Source organism: Bombus terrestris, chromosome 3 (assembly GCF_910591885.1).
Source record: "Bombus terrestris chromosome 3, iyBomTerr1.2, whole genome shotgun sequence".
Taxonomy (NCBI): Eukaryota; Metazoa; Arthropoda; class Insecta; order Hymenoptera; family Apidae; genus Bombus; species Bombus terrestris.
In genome coordinates, this window is record NC_063271.1 from 13412802 (window position 1) to 13432996 (window position 20195).

Below are 20195 nucleotides of genomic sequence, written 5' to 3' on the forward strand. Positions count from 1 at the left end.
AATATAATTATTGGGAACTAATTTATTGTAATGTGTAACTTAATTATGATAGTGAGTTGGCCAACTTTTGTTGTTTGAAAATTGAATTCTAAAATACGATTATCGTAAGTTATTATATCTGATTCACGATGCTTGATATTATTTAACAATTAAAGAGCTATATTTAATTACGTGAATAGTGAACAAATACTTAAAAAAACATTTCATGGCTTAATCATTAGTGTAATTACTGATAATTTATCACTAGCCTTCATGCGTTTTAAATATATTATAAAATCGAATAATAGCTAAATAAAAACAACAATGTTCTTTTTATCCAATCCAAGCAAGTTTCAGCGATTCTAACAAGAGTATTAGCGTACAATTACAAAATTAATAATTAATGTTTCGAAACGCGTCAGATATTGTCCCGATATTTTGTTTTTGCTCGATGTTTCATTTTTTTTATTTTATTCTAATATTCAGTGTTTCCATCGGAAAAAATTAAAACGCTGAACATTGTCGATAAAAAGCAAACAGTTAACGAATGCAATAAAATTATCAGGAATATCGAGAAATTTATGCATATCGCTCATGCGTGCGATGCCTGGATTTACGTAATTCTTACAGTATTTGGATGTAGGATAATAAAAATATTTTGAAATATTCCACAGCCTGTTGAATTAACCAATCGTTAATTACTTATTTCTAATATGTTCGTGTATCGCTTACTAACGAAGTTTTCGATTATATGTATAGCTGCATATTCAAAAATATGCGTTGGGAATATCTAATTAATATATATAATAAAATACATTAGTATATTATAGTAATAGATAAACAAAATAAGATTTTAAAAATTTAAATATGTAAGTACTTGGATATATAACTTTCAAATTATATGGCGTCTTAGGCGATTAATAGTAATGATTAAAAGGTTTAAAATTTTTCGGTCGTTAAAAATCTTCCTGTTATTATCATAGAATCATTTCCTATAATTTTTGGCATTACATGTACGAACATCTGGCGGGATTATATACTTGGTTGTTAATGATTAAGTTGCAAGAATCAACAACTACGCTTCAAAACTATCTCTCACCATGAGAACGCTATACTAACAAAGGGTTAATGCCGAAGGCTATAATGTACATTAATTGAAAGTTTACTCTCAATTCGAACATTTCGAAAAAATATATGATTATCGTTGCAGAGAAATTTGAAGCTTTACTTAGCTGTAGAGGTTAAATACGAAGAACTTAAAACAGGAATCAGCTAAACATTAATCGAACATAGGTAAATACATAAAATGGCCACAAACATTATATTCTAACTAATCAAGTCCAAATATATTAAGTTACGTATCATTTACATATCGCAGATCCTGATAGAAGAAATACTTCATTGGAATATAAGGGCGTACCCTTATATTCACACATATACCAATACTTTCTGTAGCCATTTTATATTTTACGTTGATCTACGTTCTAATAAACAAAAAGCAATTAAATAAATTTGTAAAATCTTAAATTTGACAATAGTCTACAAACTAAGATGAATACTTCGAAAGAAAATCGTTCGATGGTTACGTTAAAACATTAGATCGAAAGAAATATTTATTAAATAACGTATATCGTTTTCGCAGCTGTTGTAAGAGTGACATGGCGTTAACTAAGAAAGACAATTTGAAAATGCTTCGATTGAATCGATCGATCGTTAATCTCGAGAAAAGAAAATGATGGAAGTTTGCGTGAAACCGAGTTTACGCGTTTGATGGCGACCATGGCAACGTTTGTTCACGGTACGATAGTAGGATGGTGGGAGTTTTAAGAACAGCAGGACGTTCAAGCTACGAGCACCGCGGGGAATAGAGGAGCGAGAGGAGGTGGCGGTGGGGAAGTAGAGACGGCAGACGAGGCAAGCCTCGAACCGTACGGTCTCGATGCCAGTGCCAGTCGCGCTCCTGCACTTCTACGCTACCGAACTGAGTTAATACGCGTTCGCTCTGGCACGTTTACGTGTTCTTCGTTCGTACGTACGTATGTATGTATATATGTGTGTACACGATCCTGTCTGCCGAACGCGCCCACGGTGTAAACACTTTCTACTCTGACCTCGCTTAGTTGATCGAAACGTGGGCGACGAACAAAGCTAGAATAGCCAGGAAAAAGTGACACGCACCGTTAAGTGATATCCTGCGCGTTTGATCCATCGTACGATTACGAGATCGAAGTATGAAAATGACAGTGAACTTCAGTGACCAAACGAACAATCACACGATCAAATTCGTAGTGAAGGATCGAGTGGGTTCTTAGTTTTCTGGTGAGCGTATATGCGATATAAACGAAAATAATGTCAGCAGGTACGCAGTGCTGAGTTACCTACGGCTTAATCGGAAGTTACTAAAAGATAGAGTGTAGTCTGGTGTTGTTGAAATCCTGATTTTTATCGGTGAATACGTGACAGAAGAATTTACCTACACATATTTCGGAAAATCTTTCCGCGTGTTTCTCAATTAAAGAAAAAAACGAGTGTACGAAACGTATCACGTATGTTCCATTCGAATTTTGGTGCAGCGTACGTCAACTTCTATAGAGTCATATTTCTACTACAGTACGTCGACGTCAAGGTGTCTGGCGTTTCGAGGATCAGCATAGCCTCGTAAAGGGTGCAACAGGACACTCGCGTTAGGTTAGGTCGGAGCGTCGAGATCGAACTGGTTCCCCTAGTGCGGACGTTGATACGATACGCGTTTGGTAGAGTCTTGAAACGTAATAGAGGATACAGTAGGCGGTTATGATGGGTGTATTGAGATGGAGGCACGATCTTAGATCGGATGCCGGCCAACAGCAGCAACAACGGCCCAACAGCGAACGGTCTTCGACAGGACACAATAATCATGCGCACGCGCATACACACACACTGCCGAAACTTATATCACAGGTGAGTTTTTCCCGCGCTCGCGGAAATTCACTGCGGTCACCCGACTATTTCATTAATCGTTTTGTTATTTCGCGAGAATTTTTTCTAAGTGTCGAGCTTAGATCCGATCGAACGGACCAGAACTAATTTACGAACTTCTATTTTTTTTTTTATTTTTTTTATTTCTTTTTCTATTTTTCTCTTCCCATTATCCCGTTACCCCGGAGGTTTAAAAATAAGATGGATTTTCTTTAAAATCAAGGGATTGGTTATCAGTTTGATCAGATCTGATGGGGCCGAGTTTTTATCGTCGACAGATGTCGATCTATGAAAGGAAAATATTATACGGCTTACTGGCATCCTTTCGTTTTATGAATGGAACATATGTTCCATGAGAAGATCTTTTGTAAGATCTATCATTGTGAAATGGCACTTTCTAGTACCTTTCTATTTGATTATCTATTTTAATTTAGCTTTTGTTCAACAAGCTACTTACATTAAGATGTTAGAAAAAGAAGATAGGAGGTTAAATAGTAAATCTCTCATTTTAGGTTATTATCGAATTGGATGTATGCGTACAATCGATTCAAAAGCCAGATAAAATATAATTGTTAAACATTTTATAATTTTCTATTTAACAAATTATCGAATAATTCCTATTTACAATTTTCACAATAATTTACAATGATTTAGCAATTATTCTTTCTTTTATTATAATGATTTAAACCTCCATAAAGAGATTATTTTGCAGTACATCATACGTTATAAATTACAAAGTAAATTATAGTTGCAAATGCAATACAATTACAATTACGACATATTTTCTTTAACCATTGGATAACATATTGTTTACCCGGTTAGTTTTCGTAAACAATATAGAATTGGAATTTCGAGAATTCTAACAAAGACACGAAATAAGCATCTGACAAAATTAAACTCACCCAAACTTTCGGCCGTTTGGCAGAGGTACAAGCGTAGCAGTTGAGTATAAACCTATCCACGAAATCTAAACGATCTGACCGAAATAACTCGTCGCGTTTCACAAATAACGAGGAAATTCCACGACGGACGTGCTTCCACGGATGCTTTGAAGTAATTACTAGTGATAGGATCAAGTTCAATATGTAACTTATAAATCCGAATCAAATCCAATATCCAAGTTTCGCCTCATAGGGTACGAATATTACTTGTAAGATATAATGGTTCGTTAGTTTAATGGTTAGTTTCGCGACACTCGCAACTTTCGAAAATCTACTTGTAGCTATCTATTTCGATATTCGAAAGAATCGAATCTCTTGCAAGTAGCAATCGAATTGCAACAATTAGAAAGGCATAATCATTTATGAAATTCCATAGATCTATAGACAATAAACGAAATACCTAAAAATTTATTTGAACGTCTGCACTTGTGTCTGTTTAAGAACGATAAATTTGTGAAATATTATGTAAATTCGAACAGCGTCCAATTCTATTTGGGAATGCATTTTTTATTTGGCAAAGTATTCGTAGAGTCTTGGATCCGTTGCGTTTAGATTCGAGCGTACTTGATAATACACTTGTGAAAGCTACTTCCTAAAACTTTCATAGAGAATTCCAATCTAGTCGACCGATGTTCGAATCTATTTGCGATGTATATACTTGAATCTACCAAGCAGTAATTATACCAACTGGTTGTCATTGTTTTGAGATATAGAGAATCGTTGATCGAACCGGTAAACGCAATGATGGCCGAAGCGGTAGGTACGCGTAACAGCTCGATGCGTGGTTCGCACATTCCCGGATGATCCGTTCGCGATCTTAATTCCTTTTGGTCGCGCATGCCAAGTACGCTTCCGCGTATTTCGTTTTCATACGTTGAGCAATGCCGTGGCACGTCCACGCCGCGCCACAGAGAAAACGTATATAACACCGTTGTTACGCTTTTTGCGCGCAAGCTTGACGAGCTTTGAACCAGTCGGAAGGAAAAGTAGCAGAAAACTTTAGCTGCAGCGCTGTAACAGCGGCGTCCAGACAAAAGAAAGGTTCCAAGGTGGAGGGAGATGGAAAGGAAAGAAAAGGAGCAGCAGCGAGAAACGAGCCCGGTAACTGTAACCACAAAGATCAGCTTCGCGGTAATTTTCCTCTAACAACCCGTTACTCCATCGTTCTACGCTACGAGACGCTTTAAAAAGTCCCATTTTCCCATGACCGGCCGACTGATTGGTTATGTGTGCGAGATGTTGCGTTCACGTTAGAGATGCTGTTATAACCTTATCGATAAATATCGATAATATCGAAAAGTTATCTCGACGTATTAAGATAACTCGATATATTGATAATATCCTAACGATATCGATAACTGACTACGTGCACGCATAGTAATTTGAAACGAGGCGTGTCCCTTGTTTGAAAACTTGTATTGTCAAGACGATATGATCTATATGATCTATATGATATGATTATCCAAATGTATATGATCGAATGACATAATGAAATACGAAAGAAGTTAAAAATTTCCCAAGCTTATTTTTAGTTTGCGGATTTTTATCCATTTGTGGGAAGTTTGAAGATATATAAATGCATAGAATGCATATCATATGCAAAAGTATCCAAAGTAGAGTTCTTATAATAATATTTAATACATAAAATAATTTTCTACCTGGATTGCATTTGTTTTGTACATATTCGTAGTTTACTTATGATTGTTTTTTAAATAAATATGTATACTGTTAATAGATATAGCTATTTCAATTAACAAATTATTTCTTAAAAATAGGACAAATTCGTTTTAACGAGAATAATGCAACTGTTACGGTATAGTAAGAATCAATTCGAATAAGACAAAAAGGGATAAGGGAGTAATAAATATATTATCTATATGTTACATTTTACTTTAGTCGATATAATTAACGATATTATCGATATCTTAATATGTATGTAGAAGTTATCGATAATGTATCGATAATTGTTAACAGCATCTGTAGTTTATATTGAAGTTTGCAATCAGCTCGCAAACAGATTCTGAAGTTTGTTTGCCAGCAATGTGGTCACTTTCGTGAACAGCTTATAAAGTTGCCAGCGACTACATATTCGCTCAAGAGTTCGCGAGATCGTTATTAGAACGTGTGTAACATACGATGCAACACCTTATTAGCACGTTTGACCATTTTTCTTGTCAATTTGCAATTTATATTCGATCTGTGATTGGTGGTTGGTTATAAAATGAACATTGCTGCGTTAGTTTCTATCAGAAATATATACTTCTTCGTTTCAAGACTTTCCTCTGTCAGTATATTTCTTCTGTTAGGATGTTCTCTTTTTCATCCGACGCTATATCTATATTATTGTGTATATAGCTGATACGGGCAAGAATTTTTGTTTATACACTCTTTTGATTTTCTGTAGAGCAAATTTATTTTTCACGCTTCGCAGATAAACTGAGTCGTTTCTGTTCAAGTCCAATCATTTACTGTTCTACATTTTTTAAATCCTTAAGAAATTCTAGAATACTTACCAATATCTTTACTTCGCTGTACAATCAAATTTTCAAGTAAAAATCTAAACGAAAGAAACTGAAGAATGGAATTTCATTTGAAAGGTTAAATTTCAAAACTTAATTTGTTTAACAATAACCACTCATCAATATCCAACGAATATTATATATTAGATATATACATATATTATATCTCAATTCACTTATTTCTAATTTCAATTTATATTTTGTACCTTATTTGATAAAGATGAAGATAAAGATATATATAATAAATATTTGAAAAATATTCAGTAACCTAATCCAAACTACTGTAATCATTGATGACTAAATGTTATCAATTGAAAATTACAATAATTTTATATATGGACATTATAATAATTCTATAACCACTTATATTTTACTCATAAACTGTTCACAGCTTGTAGTATCATGCTACTGCTTCTGTTGCGAATAATTTTAGACAGTTAGATGCCGTTCAAGATACGTCTCGACAGTAAAGACTGGTTCAGACACAACCATTAGTTTAGTCAAATAGCAAATTAAGCCGAATTTACGCTGTTGATTCATCGAAAAACGTCGCTTTCATCCTCGTTTAGTGAATAGAATTAAAGTGAACAGTGTAAATTCGGCTTTACCTGTTACTTAACTAAACAACTGTCTGAATCAGCCTTAATACGCGTGTATATGAGTTTCTACGCTTTGTGCGCCTACACGTGAAAACCTATACGTTCGCGTAATTACTCGACGAGCCTCGGCACGACTGGCCGACGAGTTAAAGGCTCGCTTTTAACGACTTGCCAGCACGTGCTCTCGACGACAGGCTCTTTAATTCTTGCCGAAGACGAACTGGCCCTGATTGGCAAGAATTACACTTGTCGTCGTCTAAAGCGAATTAAAGTTTGTTTAAAGATCACGAAACCGAGACTTATTAATGACGTTCACGGTACGTGCTGGTTGTTTCGTTGTGTTTGATCTCACCGATAGTCCTATTATGCATAGGGTCGAGTACAGGAATTCTTCTACCTGCCATCTACCCTTTAAACCATGTACGCATTGCTGAATTGCTTAGGTTTGCTCGGGTAATTGGCAAATTCCGATTGTAAAATATGCCTAGCTCTCTGCATTTGTTCCTACCATCTTGTAACTAGGAGTATTTGTTTGGCTCTGCTTGTTTAAGTGCATGCGAGTAACGCAATTTAGTATTGTGTAAATTCGAAATTGTGTAACATGCCAATGTAATTTGATTTAAAGTAAAATGTTTCGGAGCAAGTGTTATGAATTCGTTATACTAATAACTTTTTGACAAATTTACATAGCAGAAAGTAAAATGTTGATTGTACGCATACATTTCGAGAGATAAATCTCTGCCACGAGAAGAACCAAAGATATATTTGTAGCGCAGAATGGAAACACATTGCAAAGTAAAGATTATATTATACAATATTTAGGTTTTCTTTTCGAAATTATACTACCTTTCAAAAAAGAAATATTTGATTTGACTATTAAACGGAATTTAGTATTTATATTGGAGATTTAAATAATTTCCTGTTAATATACTGAAAATAATATTGAATATTAAAAAAGAATTTACATCTTCAAGGATTCCGGTTCTATATATACATACCTATACACGTGTGTACTAATACCGAAAGATTGAAACATATTTTCTTCGCAATGTTGATATACTTTATCTGTTTTAAATGACTTATTGTTGCAGGCTTTTGTGTTATAAAAAAAACATTTATTTTCATTATTATTGTTTTTTAAAACACCCGTTAATAAATATAAGTTATTCCAAAAGAAATTGGAACATTTTATATGACATGTTAAGACTTTTTAGATGTATTCTTTATCGGGCGATAACATTGTTTGAATAGATAATCTAATTGCTTTTCGTAATTTATCGGCAAACATCAGGGTACGTCAGGATACATCATTCTTTATTACCTCCTAATTCTGAAAATGAACAAGTAAATATACAGCATATAACATTTCTCGTTTTCTTTTTATTTTCTTTTCTTCGCAACAAGAAATTGTCATGATTTCATTATATAACATATAATGCTATTATAAACTTTGTAATAGCAACTGGTTATATGACTTTATTTATGTTTTGGGACAAATAAAAAAATTTTCCATCTTAATCAAAACCTTATTTTATTTTATTTATTTGCCTATAAAATTGAAAATTTCTTTTAATAAATTCCTTTAAATACTTATCTAATACTGAGAGAAAAATGTCTATCTAAAATAATATTTTTTGCTACAAATTTTGGGACTTCACGAAAAACCAAAAGAGAATCAATAATTTCGACAAATAACATCGAATATACATATGTATTTCGATGCAAAATGGTTCGCCACAAAAACCAGTGGGGTTTATCTAAAACAACTAAAATTCATTTAGTCGCTTCCTGTTATTCACATTCCATTTCTCGATTCTCTTAATACACTGTTTTGTTGCATTCGATTGTGTTTGCAATTTATGCAAACTGAAAACGACGTTGCCGTAACGCAAGAATTATTGAGAAATTGTTTGTGAAGAAACAATTCTCGATAAATTACACATGTATCGAATATAATTAAAATCAATTTTTCATGAAACATTTTATTGCCCGAACATTTAAAATTTTACTTTTCTTAATGAGTGATTTAATTTTCCTGATTTAACGTATTATATTAAACACAAACCTGGCGGCATAACACGTCTGACAGTAGAACAGCACATGTTCATCAGCAGATTGTATTTCTGTCCTGACAAGAATGAAATTGAGACTAGTTTCATTGGCAAGGATCTCTCGTTCAGCGCTTAATAACTGAATACGATTCGAATGTAAGATCTTGGCACGTCGTTTCGTTCGACGATGACGTCACTTACTGATAGAGGACGTTTACTAAGTGTTGCAGGTAACACATTGATAATCACTTTATCGACGGTTTAAGCTTGATATATCTTTATCCTAATATCATTGAGAATAATGTACATATTAATGTGAAGTTCGAGTACCGTGAAATTTGTCCATTTTATCAAATCTTCTCTCGCACTTTAACCATGTTTTATTTTAATTGAACGATTAATAAGTATAGAAGAGAATTGTTATTCATAACGCTAAGACTTTTTAATTCATGAATTATTTAAGCACTTTCTGGCACGTGATCGATGAAGTATGCAGGTTTCTTTCTTAGGGAAACTAGAACATGACCTAAGATAAATTCTTGAATTTTGCATAATAAATGAGCAAGCTTTCAACGCTGGAAGGTTCGTGACAAAGAACTCGTCATGCCTTCGAAATAGTCGATTCCCTCGATATGATTCATTGGTTCTACCCACTTCGCATTAGTATGACATTGAGATCGATAATAATTTACGTAATAGACTGGCTGTAATTTAGCTAACAATCTTCCCTCGCAGCCTGTACGCGTTAGTGATTTAAATCGCGTCTACCTTTGTCTGGTCGCATTTCGTATGCGAATACATACGTCTTAAGTGCTGCCAGCATTTTCTGGTTTCCTTTTTAGTTAACTAGTAAGAACGATCTTCTGTTATGTCGCTCGTTAGCACTTTGCGACTAATCTCCTACATAAAGAAATTTCTATTTTTATATCCCCCCAGTTGCCTCGTTTCAACTCGCGTGGCAGTGTTAATGACATTCACATCCACTTAAATCTTTCGAAAGATAAACAAACGTGTTCTCGAATGATTAAACTGTTAATCCAATAGTTTATTCCGTTGCGAAAGCGATGGGTACAATTTGCAGGTAAAACACGCTCCACTCGAACCTCGGCTCATTCGATTTTCTATGAAATCCACCATTTTCTCGCGTGCACTCTCGACGCCCCACGTAGCTGCATTTTGTATCGACGTTCCATTCACTTTCAAATTTCCTTTTGAAAACCGCGCGTTGCTTTCATCTCTCGTAACCCCGGAGTAGCCTTCAATGCCTCGCGAAAAAACAGTTGTGACTCATAAATAGCTACGACTGGATTCGCCCGTTGAAATTTCTTCATTTGCATGCGCGTGGTAAAAGATTAAGGCCCGGACGTCGCCTGTGAAACTGTTATTCATACTTTGCCGTTTCTCAACAGCCTATTAAAAAATTGTCGTCGTAATTTATATTGCAAAACGACTGGTTTCATTATGGAAGTGGTTGCATGGTGGTTGTAATTGTTTCGGGCTTTACGAAAACATCATCGTTTACAGTTGATATAAAAGAAATACGTTGTTTAATAATACGCATACATGTATATTAATATATTGACTGTCATGGTGAACATGTCGACCGGCGCCAGACTTGCCGGGAAAGCTATTATTTTCTAGAAATACAAACAACTAATTACAAGTCATACATATCATATTATTTAATTAACGTTTATATGATATGTTTGAATATTATTTGTGTTATGTTTTCTGTATCGCATTGCTTTGTCTTCTTCCTTTGATGTGATTTTACATTTTATACCTATTATGACGCACGTTTATATTCCAAATAAATATAAATAAAAATTTATAAGTAAAACAAACACTCAGAAGAAGTGAGAGTACGCTGTTACTAGTCACACAATACACATGAAATTAAAATTAAAAGATTTTTTATATTTGTGGTAATGAAATATCATCAAATATTTGTATGAAATACTAATATTTCTTATTATACTTTATTAATACTTCAAGAACATTCGAAAAATTGAGTAGTATTTAAACTAATTTTTTATATTTAGTTCTGTGAAATTAATATACGATTAATATATAAAAGGAAACAATGTCGGAATTTAATACAAATTTATTGATTTATTCATTATAACAGAAGGAAAAAGCAATGTTTCCAAAAAGTATTTGCACACCAGTGTATTATAACACGTACTACTAATTAATTAGGTATAGATATTATCAAATTTCGTATTGTTTTGCAGTACTTTCATATAACTGAAATAACTTGATACCACGAAGATGAAATGTATAGAACTTGATAAAAAATTGTTTCATTGTAAAATAAGGGTATATATACATATTTTTGATAGCTGGTGTAAATGATATATGTAAATGTATGTATGGTACTAAATTAAGCGATAATACTTACTCATAGAAGCTGTGGATAAATTGTCATATTTACATTCATGTTAATTTGAAGATTATAGTATTGAAAGTGATCTTTTATATTTTCCCCTCATTATTAATCATTTTCTTTGAATTCGTTAAGCTGACTGAAATAACAGGATTAATTAATTTAATGTTTATATGTATAGTTTAATTCGTATAACTCATTAAATTCTCTATTGAAGTTCGAGTATTTAGCTAAGAATATATACTTCATAAGAATGTAATATATTATAAAATTTTGTTATAAATATTTGGAAATTAGGATATTATGTATTGTTTGAATATTATTCTTTCATTTAAGAGGGAGAAAAGTACGTTTTGCCAAGACTTATATTTCTTATCTAAATGAAAAGAATTGGAGTTGCAAAATATAAATAATTTCTGAATAGTTCTTACTTTTTTAAGCTAGTATTAAGATAAGAAAACAAGAAAACCCTGTTATAGCAATACATTTGTTGCGGTTACTTCTAGAGTAAAATTGTACTTATAAGATATTCATATTTAGAAATATCTTTATCAATGCCCCAGATATCGTACAGAATGCATACAGAAACAAAATTGTTTGATTAACAAGTAAAAACTCTATCATTTATTCATTATGTCGTAATATTCCTTTAGAAAAATGTTTCAAACGTATCACGTATAATTTTTTACTTATATTCTCATAAAAAGTTGTAGTTTAATTGTGGAACCTTGTACCAAGGTAATCGTGATACAGTGAGCAAATAAGGTTATCCTGTAGTTTTTGTTACTTCTCATATTCTCGTACGATATCAAATATTCCATTTGCAAGTCCCTGTAGGAAAACGTTGGCTTCCATATTTTTCCGTATTTTCTTTCCACTTTTTGGACGTGATAAATACTAAGAGAAAATATTGTAAGACACTGGTGAGGAATGTTAGAGTTACAAAAGATAAAATTCCTCGTTGTATCGGCGGGCAGAAATGTGGCCAACGAAGAGAACGTTTGTTGCAGCCATGAAAGCGAGGACTAGCTTTAAAAGGAGTCGTATATACTCCGGTTTTACATGCATCTTTTTTTCCACATTGAGTTTTATTATCGTATTCTTTGAATTAAGAATTACACGTTCGGGAATCGTATAATTTTCAATGTTTCGTTATAGGAGGACGTTATTATCCTGAATGATACGAAATCCAACGTTGAGAAATCCTCGTTCGTATTTTAAACCGTGCAAATTTTTAAAAATATTGAGAATGATAAGGTTCTATATCATTTTCTGCTCGCTTAAATGAGTTTTTATGTTTTAGTTTTTCCTAATTGAACTTTATTGATATATTCTCTGAATATGAGTCAAAGGAATGTGTTATATAAACATAGGTTATTTTAAGCTTTATTAAAAAATTGTAACCAATCCGCGAACATATAATACTATTAAGCGTAGTGGTAATTCAAAGGAATTTGAGTTAATATCTTTTTGAATTTGTAAGTGTATATCTATCTAGTTTCATAATCAATTTAGGTTTTAACACTCTCTACTGATCTACGTTTCATGCTGCAAACATATGAATATCTTACAGTTAATTTTATGAAAAGTAGTACGAAGACCGACGTAAATTACCATGTTTTTTAGCCCACTATTTCATGCTTAAATTTTTTACGGAACATCTTATACGTATATATCTGAGCCAGTAGAAGTTCATATTTCTACATTAATAATCATCTAAAAGTTGGGCATCGTTGAAAAAGTAAATGCTGCAGAAAATTTTTTAGTTCGTTTCCTCGAATTCTTTTCGTTATACTGACTGCCTGTAGTAGGAATAATATTTTGCAAGCGTAAAATATATTCTACAAGCGATTACAAGCAGCTAACGGTTTATTACAATAGTACGTAACGCTGCTCTTCATACGATGTTCGAAGAGAAATATCGTGAAAAAAATTGCTAGCGTTTTTCTACAAATATCTGTTTTTACGGGTGAATTTGGTTTCGATATAATAGAGATATCCTGTGTAAAACATACGAAATAAATTGTTTTAATCTCAGTTACGTGTAACTAACGGTTTATCACAATTACATATAATTTCATCTAATAAAAACACCATGAGCTGCGTGTACCAATTTTCTTGACATTAATTCGTACGGTGAATATTTCGAAACGATTACTGTGTTATTACGGCCTTCGTTGTATCGATACACGTGACTTATCGATTTACCGATCACGAAATAAGTATGACAGTACCTACTCCCGGCGGACTTGTACCATATTTGAAATGGAGTTGAAATGGATTTGAAGTCGATGGAAAACATCGAGCTCAGTGTCATTCTATGTGATTTAAAAGAGATAAATATATATACATATAACACTTATACCATTTGAGACAAATAATTCATTTAGAATTTGTCCAGTAAAACTAAGTTTATTCAAGAATATTTTAAAGAATTTTTCTGATGTATATACATCTAGAAGTTTCCATAACTTCTTGTCCGTTTATTATAAAAGAGATTATAAATCATTATAAGTTTAATTTTCCTGAAATCCAGCTGTTAATAATTTTGAAACCATAATCTTGAGTAAATAAAATAAAATTTCGGAAATATAGGTATATAGGCGTGTAACTGTCAAGTCGCGTAGTGTTATAGCGGATTAATAAAAAGTTAATTGAAGATTGCATAATTATAAATTTTTTAAGTTAGAACATAAGTTTAACACAATAAAAATATAATAAATATATTTTTAATTAAGATAAAGACAATTTAGATAAAATCAGAAATTTCTAGAATCGATCATTCTTTTATAATCGATCATACAACAAATGAAATAAAAGCTTTCATTTTGTGAACACATAGGTACAGTGCTTTTATTAGCTATGTGTTTACATTCATAAATAAATAATTTACTGAAAGAGATGGAACCGTATACATAATTTTAACGTTAAACTAGAAAATACGAAGACCCATCATGATACAGGTGTATTGTTTAAGTTTTCTTCAAAGAATTTCAAAATTTACAACCGTGTGTAATGCATAAAAATATTGTTCCCGGAAGTATTGTAAGATAAACGGAACTCTAGAAGAGAATACTTTCCGTGACTGCAAATGCGGGCATACATACTATGTAGATCGAATGCATTTTTAAAAAGCAGTGCTGAGCCTTTTTTATATTCTCTCCGTCACTACTGTTTTAGTCTACATAGAGATTCTTTTAGAAAAACGACACTCAACATATAGAATGGTTTAAAAGCTTTTATACTTAAAATTAAAACGATTACATTTGAACTTCATGTTTTGAAATTTTGTATAAACATTTTCTTTCAATTTCCATATGTATAAACTATCAGCCATAAGTGTTAAAATTCTTGCTAATATTTAGTGTAAATTGTATGCTTTCCTCTGCTTGTATCTATTTTCTAGTTAGTTTATTATAATTATTTCACTGACATCATACGTACCTTGTTATGCAAAATATTAAATAAAATAAAATTTTCGAATGAATGTAACGAGTGGATATTCCTATATTAAATTATCTATATGCAGTTCTCTTCTTTAGTCGTATTTAAGTAAATGATGCAACTTTATTCGTTGGTAATCATTTACATTAAATGAGGAAATAGAGTTACGCAAAATTTACTCCAGCGATGTTGGAATAGCAAAGTATCTACATGCTTACATATTCTCCTGTCTCCTTTACACTTCCTTAATTTGAATTTGCCATTCGGAAATCTTTTCAAAGATGCAGAAATCTATTCATTTGACTAAACTAAAAAATTTAATTAGAAAGGTTATTTGACAAAAAATAATGAAAAAAATTAATCTTGATTTGACTCTTGAGTTTTTGTCCTTCAGTTATATTTCGGTTCAAACAAATAAAAAGATTTGTTTTAAGAGAAACGTTTTAAGAGAAACATCTCAAAGGAAAAGAAAACGAGAAATCCCACGTATTCAGAAGCGTTCCTTTATATTTTTCTTGAACTTATTTTATTAAAAATACAGAAACGCGGTTAGTAGGTCGAAAGTAAACCAAAGAACGTAACAGAATAAAGAAAACGAGATTTACTATATTCTTACTCATTATTTCAAGCTATGCAGAAATTTCATGGCTTCACATTCCACCTTAAACATTTAAGAAAAAGTTTAAATAATCGATGCATGGAAATAATCGATTACGTTAAGAGAGGGCAAAGCTCTCATTTGTAATCAACGTATTAACCGCTGCATTCTTCGAAACAAAATACGAGCATGGAAGAAGTGTGTGTAGTTGAACCGTAAAAGCCGGTCGGTCGTACGAGTAGCTCAGTTTCGTTTTAAAAGGCGCTTCGCAAAAGGGGCCGCACAGCTGTTCGTACGGCTCCTCTCTTCTTTTTTCCCTATTTTGACGTATAAGGTTCGAAGCCAAGGTGGAGATTCGCGTATACGCAGGCTATGGCTGCTTCAGAAGAGAGAACAGGAGAGAGAGAGAGAAAGAGAGATTTAGTGAGTCGCCATCATCGTAACGACACGTTTGCTCGGTCGCCATATAGATAGCCAGGTGCAAAGGGTATCGCAGCTGCCATACACCGTCTGCTTACTGACTAACGAAACGGCGAAAAATCGATCCATCCTAGACCGGAATCGAGCTTTCGCCTAGCGTGTGTGCAGTCCACTGAGCGGCCAGAAAATCGATACACTAAATTACCCTTTAACCCATATGCAACGTCAATATCCTCCCTGATGTGACGCATACACGCATACACGAATTTCGTCAGTGGAAGAAATTGCCTGTTGGTGCTTGGAATAGAAATAAATACATTTTCACACACATCATAGGTATATGCTTGATAGTCAGTTAATTAAAGATGTTCGCCTTTTTAAATTTCATTACATTTTCAATTTTTTCCATCCTATTATTTTTCGATTCGAGATTTAAATATTTGCTTTTAATATTCAATAGATTTATATTTTATTAGTTTTGGCGCATTTTACACTTTTCATGAATAAAGTATTTGAAAATTTGAGAAGAAGATAATCTGAAGGCATATGAAGTGATACATGAAGAAGAATTGAAAAACAGTAGATTTGAAAATCGCTTGAATTATTAGTAATGCAAGAAAAGAAGACGTTACTACAGACTATATTATTAATTGAAAGACGTTTACTACAGTCTGGATTGCTATTTATGCTGTCATTTGGAAAATGTTGGCAGAGACAACATGAATCTAGTTTCTGATATCATACGGTTCTATGTAATGTAAAAAATAAATCAAAATTGAAACAAAGAATAGAATTTTGCAATATACCAGCGTTTGTTATCAAATAAAAATGAATTTCACAAAACAAATATTATTACGCACTAATACACACTGATAATGCAATGCTAAATTGACAATGCAGTACATCATTCCACAATACAAAAAATATATTTTCTCTAAATTACATACATATATGGTATTTGAAATACTAAAATTTGGCATTCGTGAATTAATAATTAACAATTAATTGATAATAGTATAAAAACAATTGTACAATAAATTAATTGTAAACTTTCAAGCACTCGATACATTCCTTTCTTAGCTCATAAAGAATTGTCAACCTTCGCGTAATTGAAAGTTTCTTTATTTGAAATGGAATGTTGACGTTGCATCCTTGCAAGTCAGTTCTCTCATATGTTGCCTTAGCTCAATGTTCCTCATGGGTCACAGGCTTAAAATTAATGAAACATAAATATAAATTCCTCTTTACATCAAACGAATGTATTTTTCGAGTATTTGGATTTTTTTAAAACGTTAATGTGAATGGACAAAAGTTAATACCGGTGAATTAAATTCTATATTCAATAGTATTGAATATAATATTCACTAATGAATTGCAAACATTAAAAGTAAATTGCTAGTTGCTACATTATTATTTTTGCTTTGGTCAGAGTTACATGTTTCTATAAACAAAAAATTGTTCTAGCGACCCAATTACTTCTTTCTTTCGGTGCCTTTCTTTTCTTTAGTGACACGATGATGTATAACATCGGTGTAATTATCGATCTTATCGTGGAATTCAAATGAACGTTGAGAGCTTCGCGAAAGGTTATCGTAGTCGGATCGAAAGATAATACACTCGAATTAGCTTAAAAAGCAAGTGAATACGTGCAATCTGGTATTGAACGTTTCATTCACTGGCATGAAAACAGCTTGATGTTCTAATACAATGTAACCATGTTTACGATGGATCGTGTGATCGTTTGTGTAGCCACTAATTTCACGTTATCGACCTTCACCTCCTTTCGAAACGAGTATACGACACGTTTGTCTCTTTCAAAACAAAGGACAATAAACGCAATACAAATTTTCATCCGGCGTCAGATAGAATTAATTAGGTTAGTGGAAGAAATCCGAATAAACGGAGTTTCTTTTATATGTATCACCTTTTTGTTCATTATACTACCATTTATAAGTATTAGGACAACTGCTGGTTTCATGTAAAATAAATCGATGATAAATAATCTAAATTATCAAAGAAACAATTAATTTGTCAGATTCGATATATATATATATATATATATAGCTATATATATATATATATATGCATTGAACACGAAACTTTCAAAAGTATACCTAAAATTTAAAAATGTGTTGCAAAATCATTTATGGTATGCATACAACCGAATTACAGCAAATACAATACTAATATGAATGTTAATAATATGATGTCATCAAAATAGTAGATAGATGTAAAGAAAAGAGAAAAGTATATAATTCTATTATATATATCAAGTTTATGAGAACAGTATTCTAATATTAAATATGGATACTTTATAGTCTAACATGATAATATCCTAATGACTTTTTAACTTTGAAGTTTTAGTAAATGTGTATCAAGCTTTTCGAATCTATGGCTCCTTTATACTTTTTCCAATTTTTATAATTTTCAAGGATATCAGTGTTATCTTCGTTATGATGTAAGTTCATGCTTATCGAAAAAGAAGTTGAAATTGTTTTTAATGAGTTTTTTATCTATATTGGGCAGAAACTTAAAAAGTATCAACTTTGTATATTCAAACAGCCATCAAGTAAGTATTAATTAATTGAACGTTTATTATGAATATATTAAGCTTTATATTATAATGATTCATGATAAATTTTCTAATTATACATAAATAAAGATATCATTTCCGAATAAGTATTTGGACGTAAGAAACTGCTTCTCCGCAGTCAAAATACGTTTTGTGTAAATTAGGTTTTTAGTAGGAAATCTAACAAGCTTTTAAACGCATAAGTTTGAAGAATAAACTCACGAAAAATGCAAAAATATCAAATTAAATGTAAAAATCACAAAGTTCGTAATAAAATAATTTATCCGCATTAAGTGTGTAACTGATCGAAATAGGAACAACAGAAAAAAACCTATTATTTGGTAGGTATTTCGTAAATGATCAAACTATATAGTACCATATTATATTTGCACCATAATTAGTTGGGATAGTCGGACAGATGGTGGTTTTATAATTCTAAATGCCACTCACTCGATAGTGAGCTCATTAATCTCTAATGAACACTGAAGCGTTAATTGGTATTATACGCGTTTGATTGGTGCCCTATTAAGCATTCGTTTTATCATTTTGATCTTTTTGCTTGAGAACATTAAGCGCCGATATCAAGGGAACAAGTAAATCTCACGACTTTAGAGTTCACATGAGGATAATACAAATTTCATCGTCCGCCGTGTAGAGAATAGCTGCATTCAAGATATTCTCCCGTAAATTTTCCATCGGGGATAGTTTCGGACGATATATTTTTAGTTCCAGAGAGAATTAGTTTATTAAATAATGATTAAGTTCAGAAGGGACTATAAAAGTTCCATGGAATATTCTAGAAGATTTTTATGAAAATTCCCGTTGTCTACATTTCGCAAATTTATTAATACCTTTTGTTGGTTTTTATTGTTAAATTTATTTATTGCGATATTTAAGAACTTAATTTTTCTTTGTTTAATAATAGAAATGCTAACATTTTACAATTAATGAAAGACAAAAATATATAAATATTGCTGTAGAATGTGTAATAAATTGTAATAACATAATCATTCCAGATTTCTAGCGGATGTTCTTGAGAAACAATCATAATCACAGCTTCCTCTATAATTCTTGCATACATATTATCCGACAAAATGTTTATCAATTATTCGAGCTAAATGTATCTATCTTTATAAATATTATATAACTTGAAAACACATATCTTAAGAATTATTTAATGTTAATTTTGCAGTATATACATTTTGAACTTAAAAATATGTGAAAAATACTGGAAAATTATTTTGGTCTTGTTTGGTATTATACAAATTCCTGTAACTGAAAACATTGTATTTTTAAAACAGAAGGACAATTTGAAAATAATCAATTGCATTCACGAAATTCAAGAGTATTCTTCTCTGCTCATTCTGTTTATAGGTCTGCATTCAGAGCGATTCGAAACGTAATATGAAAATAGTATTATATAACATCAAACTGATAGTTCGCTTTGTCGGAGAATGACTCATGGTGGGGATGAAACTTCTATTTCTTTAGTAAATCTTTATTTCAAATTCATATCGCGAAACATGTTTGTTTTATCGCGTATCGTTTACGCGTCATTATTAATAATCGCATAAAATTAGATATTATGCAAGCACGTATGTTTCAAATACGTTGTTTAATTTAATTTCTTTTTTAATTTATTTGTCAAATTTTATCGTTTTACGTGTTAACAACTTCTTACAGCATTTTATGGATTTTTTGCTATTAAATTTTTTTCTCAGTTTCCAA

At 32.0% G+C, this 20195-nt stretch overlaps 1 protein-coding gene across 8 annotated transcripts in view; it reads left to right on the forward strand.

Moving 5' to 3' along the window:
* The window catches only part of LOC100646523 (rap1 GTPase-activating protein 1), a 256732-nt gene that overhangs the window by 173265 nt on the left and 63272 nt on the right, over positions 1-20195 (forward strand). Inside the window, exon 1 of one of the 8 annotated variants that reach the window (XM_048404330.1) lies at positions 1921-2919. The exons of 5 other annotated variants lie outside the window; for them this stretch is intronic. In XM_048404330.1, the coding sequence (XP_048260287.1) occupies positions 2773-2919 (147 nt within the window). In that variant the 5' untranslated portion in view covers positions 1921-2772. Of the gene's footprint in view, positions 1-1920; positions 2920-4844; positions 5010-20195 lie in introns of those variants that run through there. 2 more of the 8 variants (XM_048404332.1, XM_048404331.1) reach the window with 2 other exon arrangements.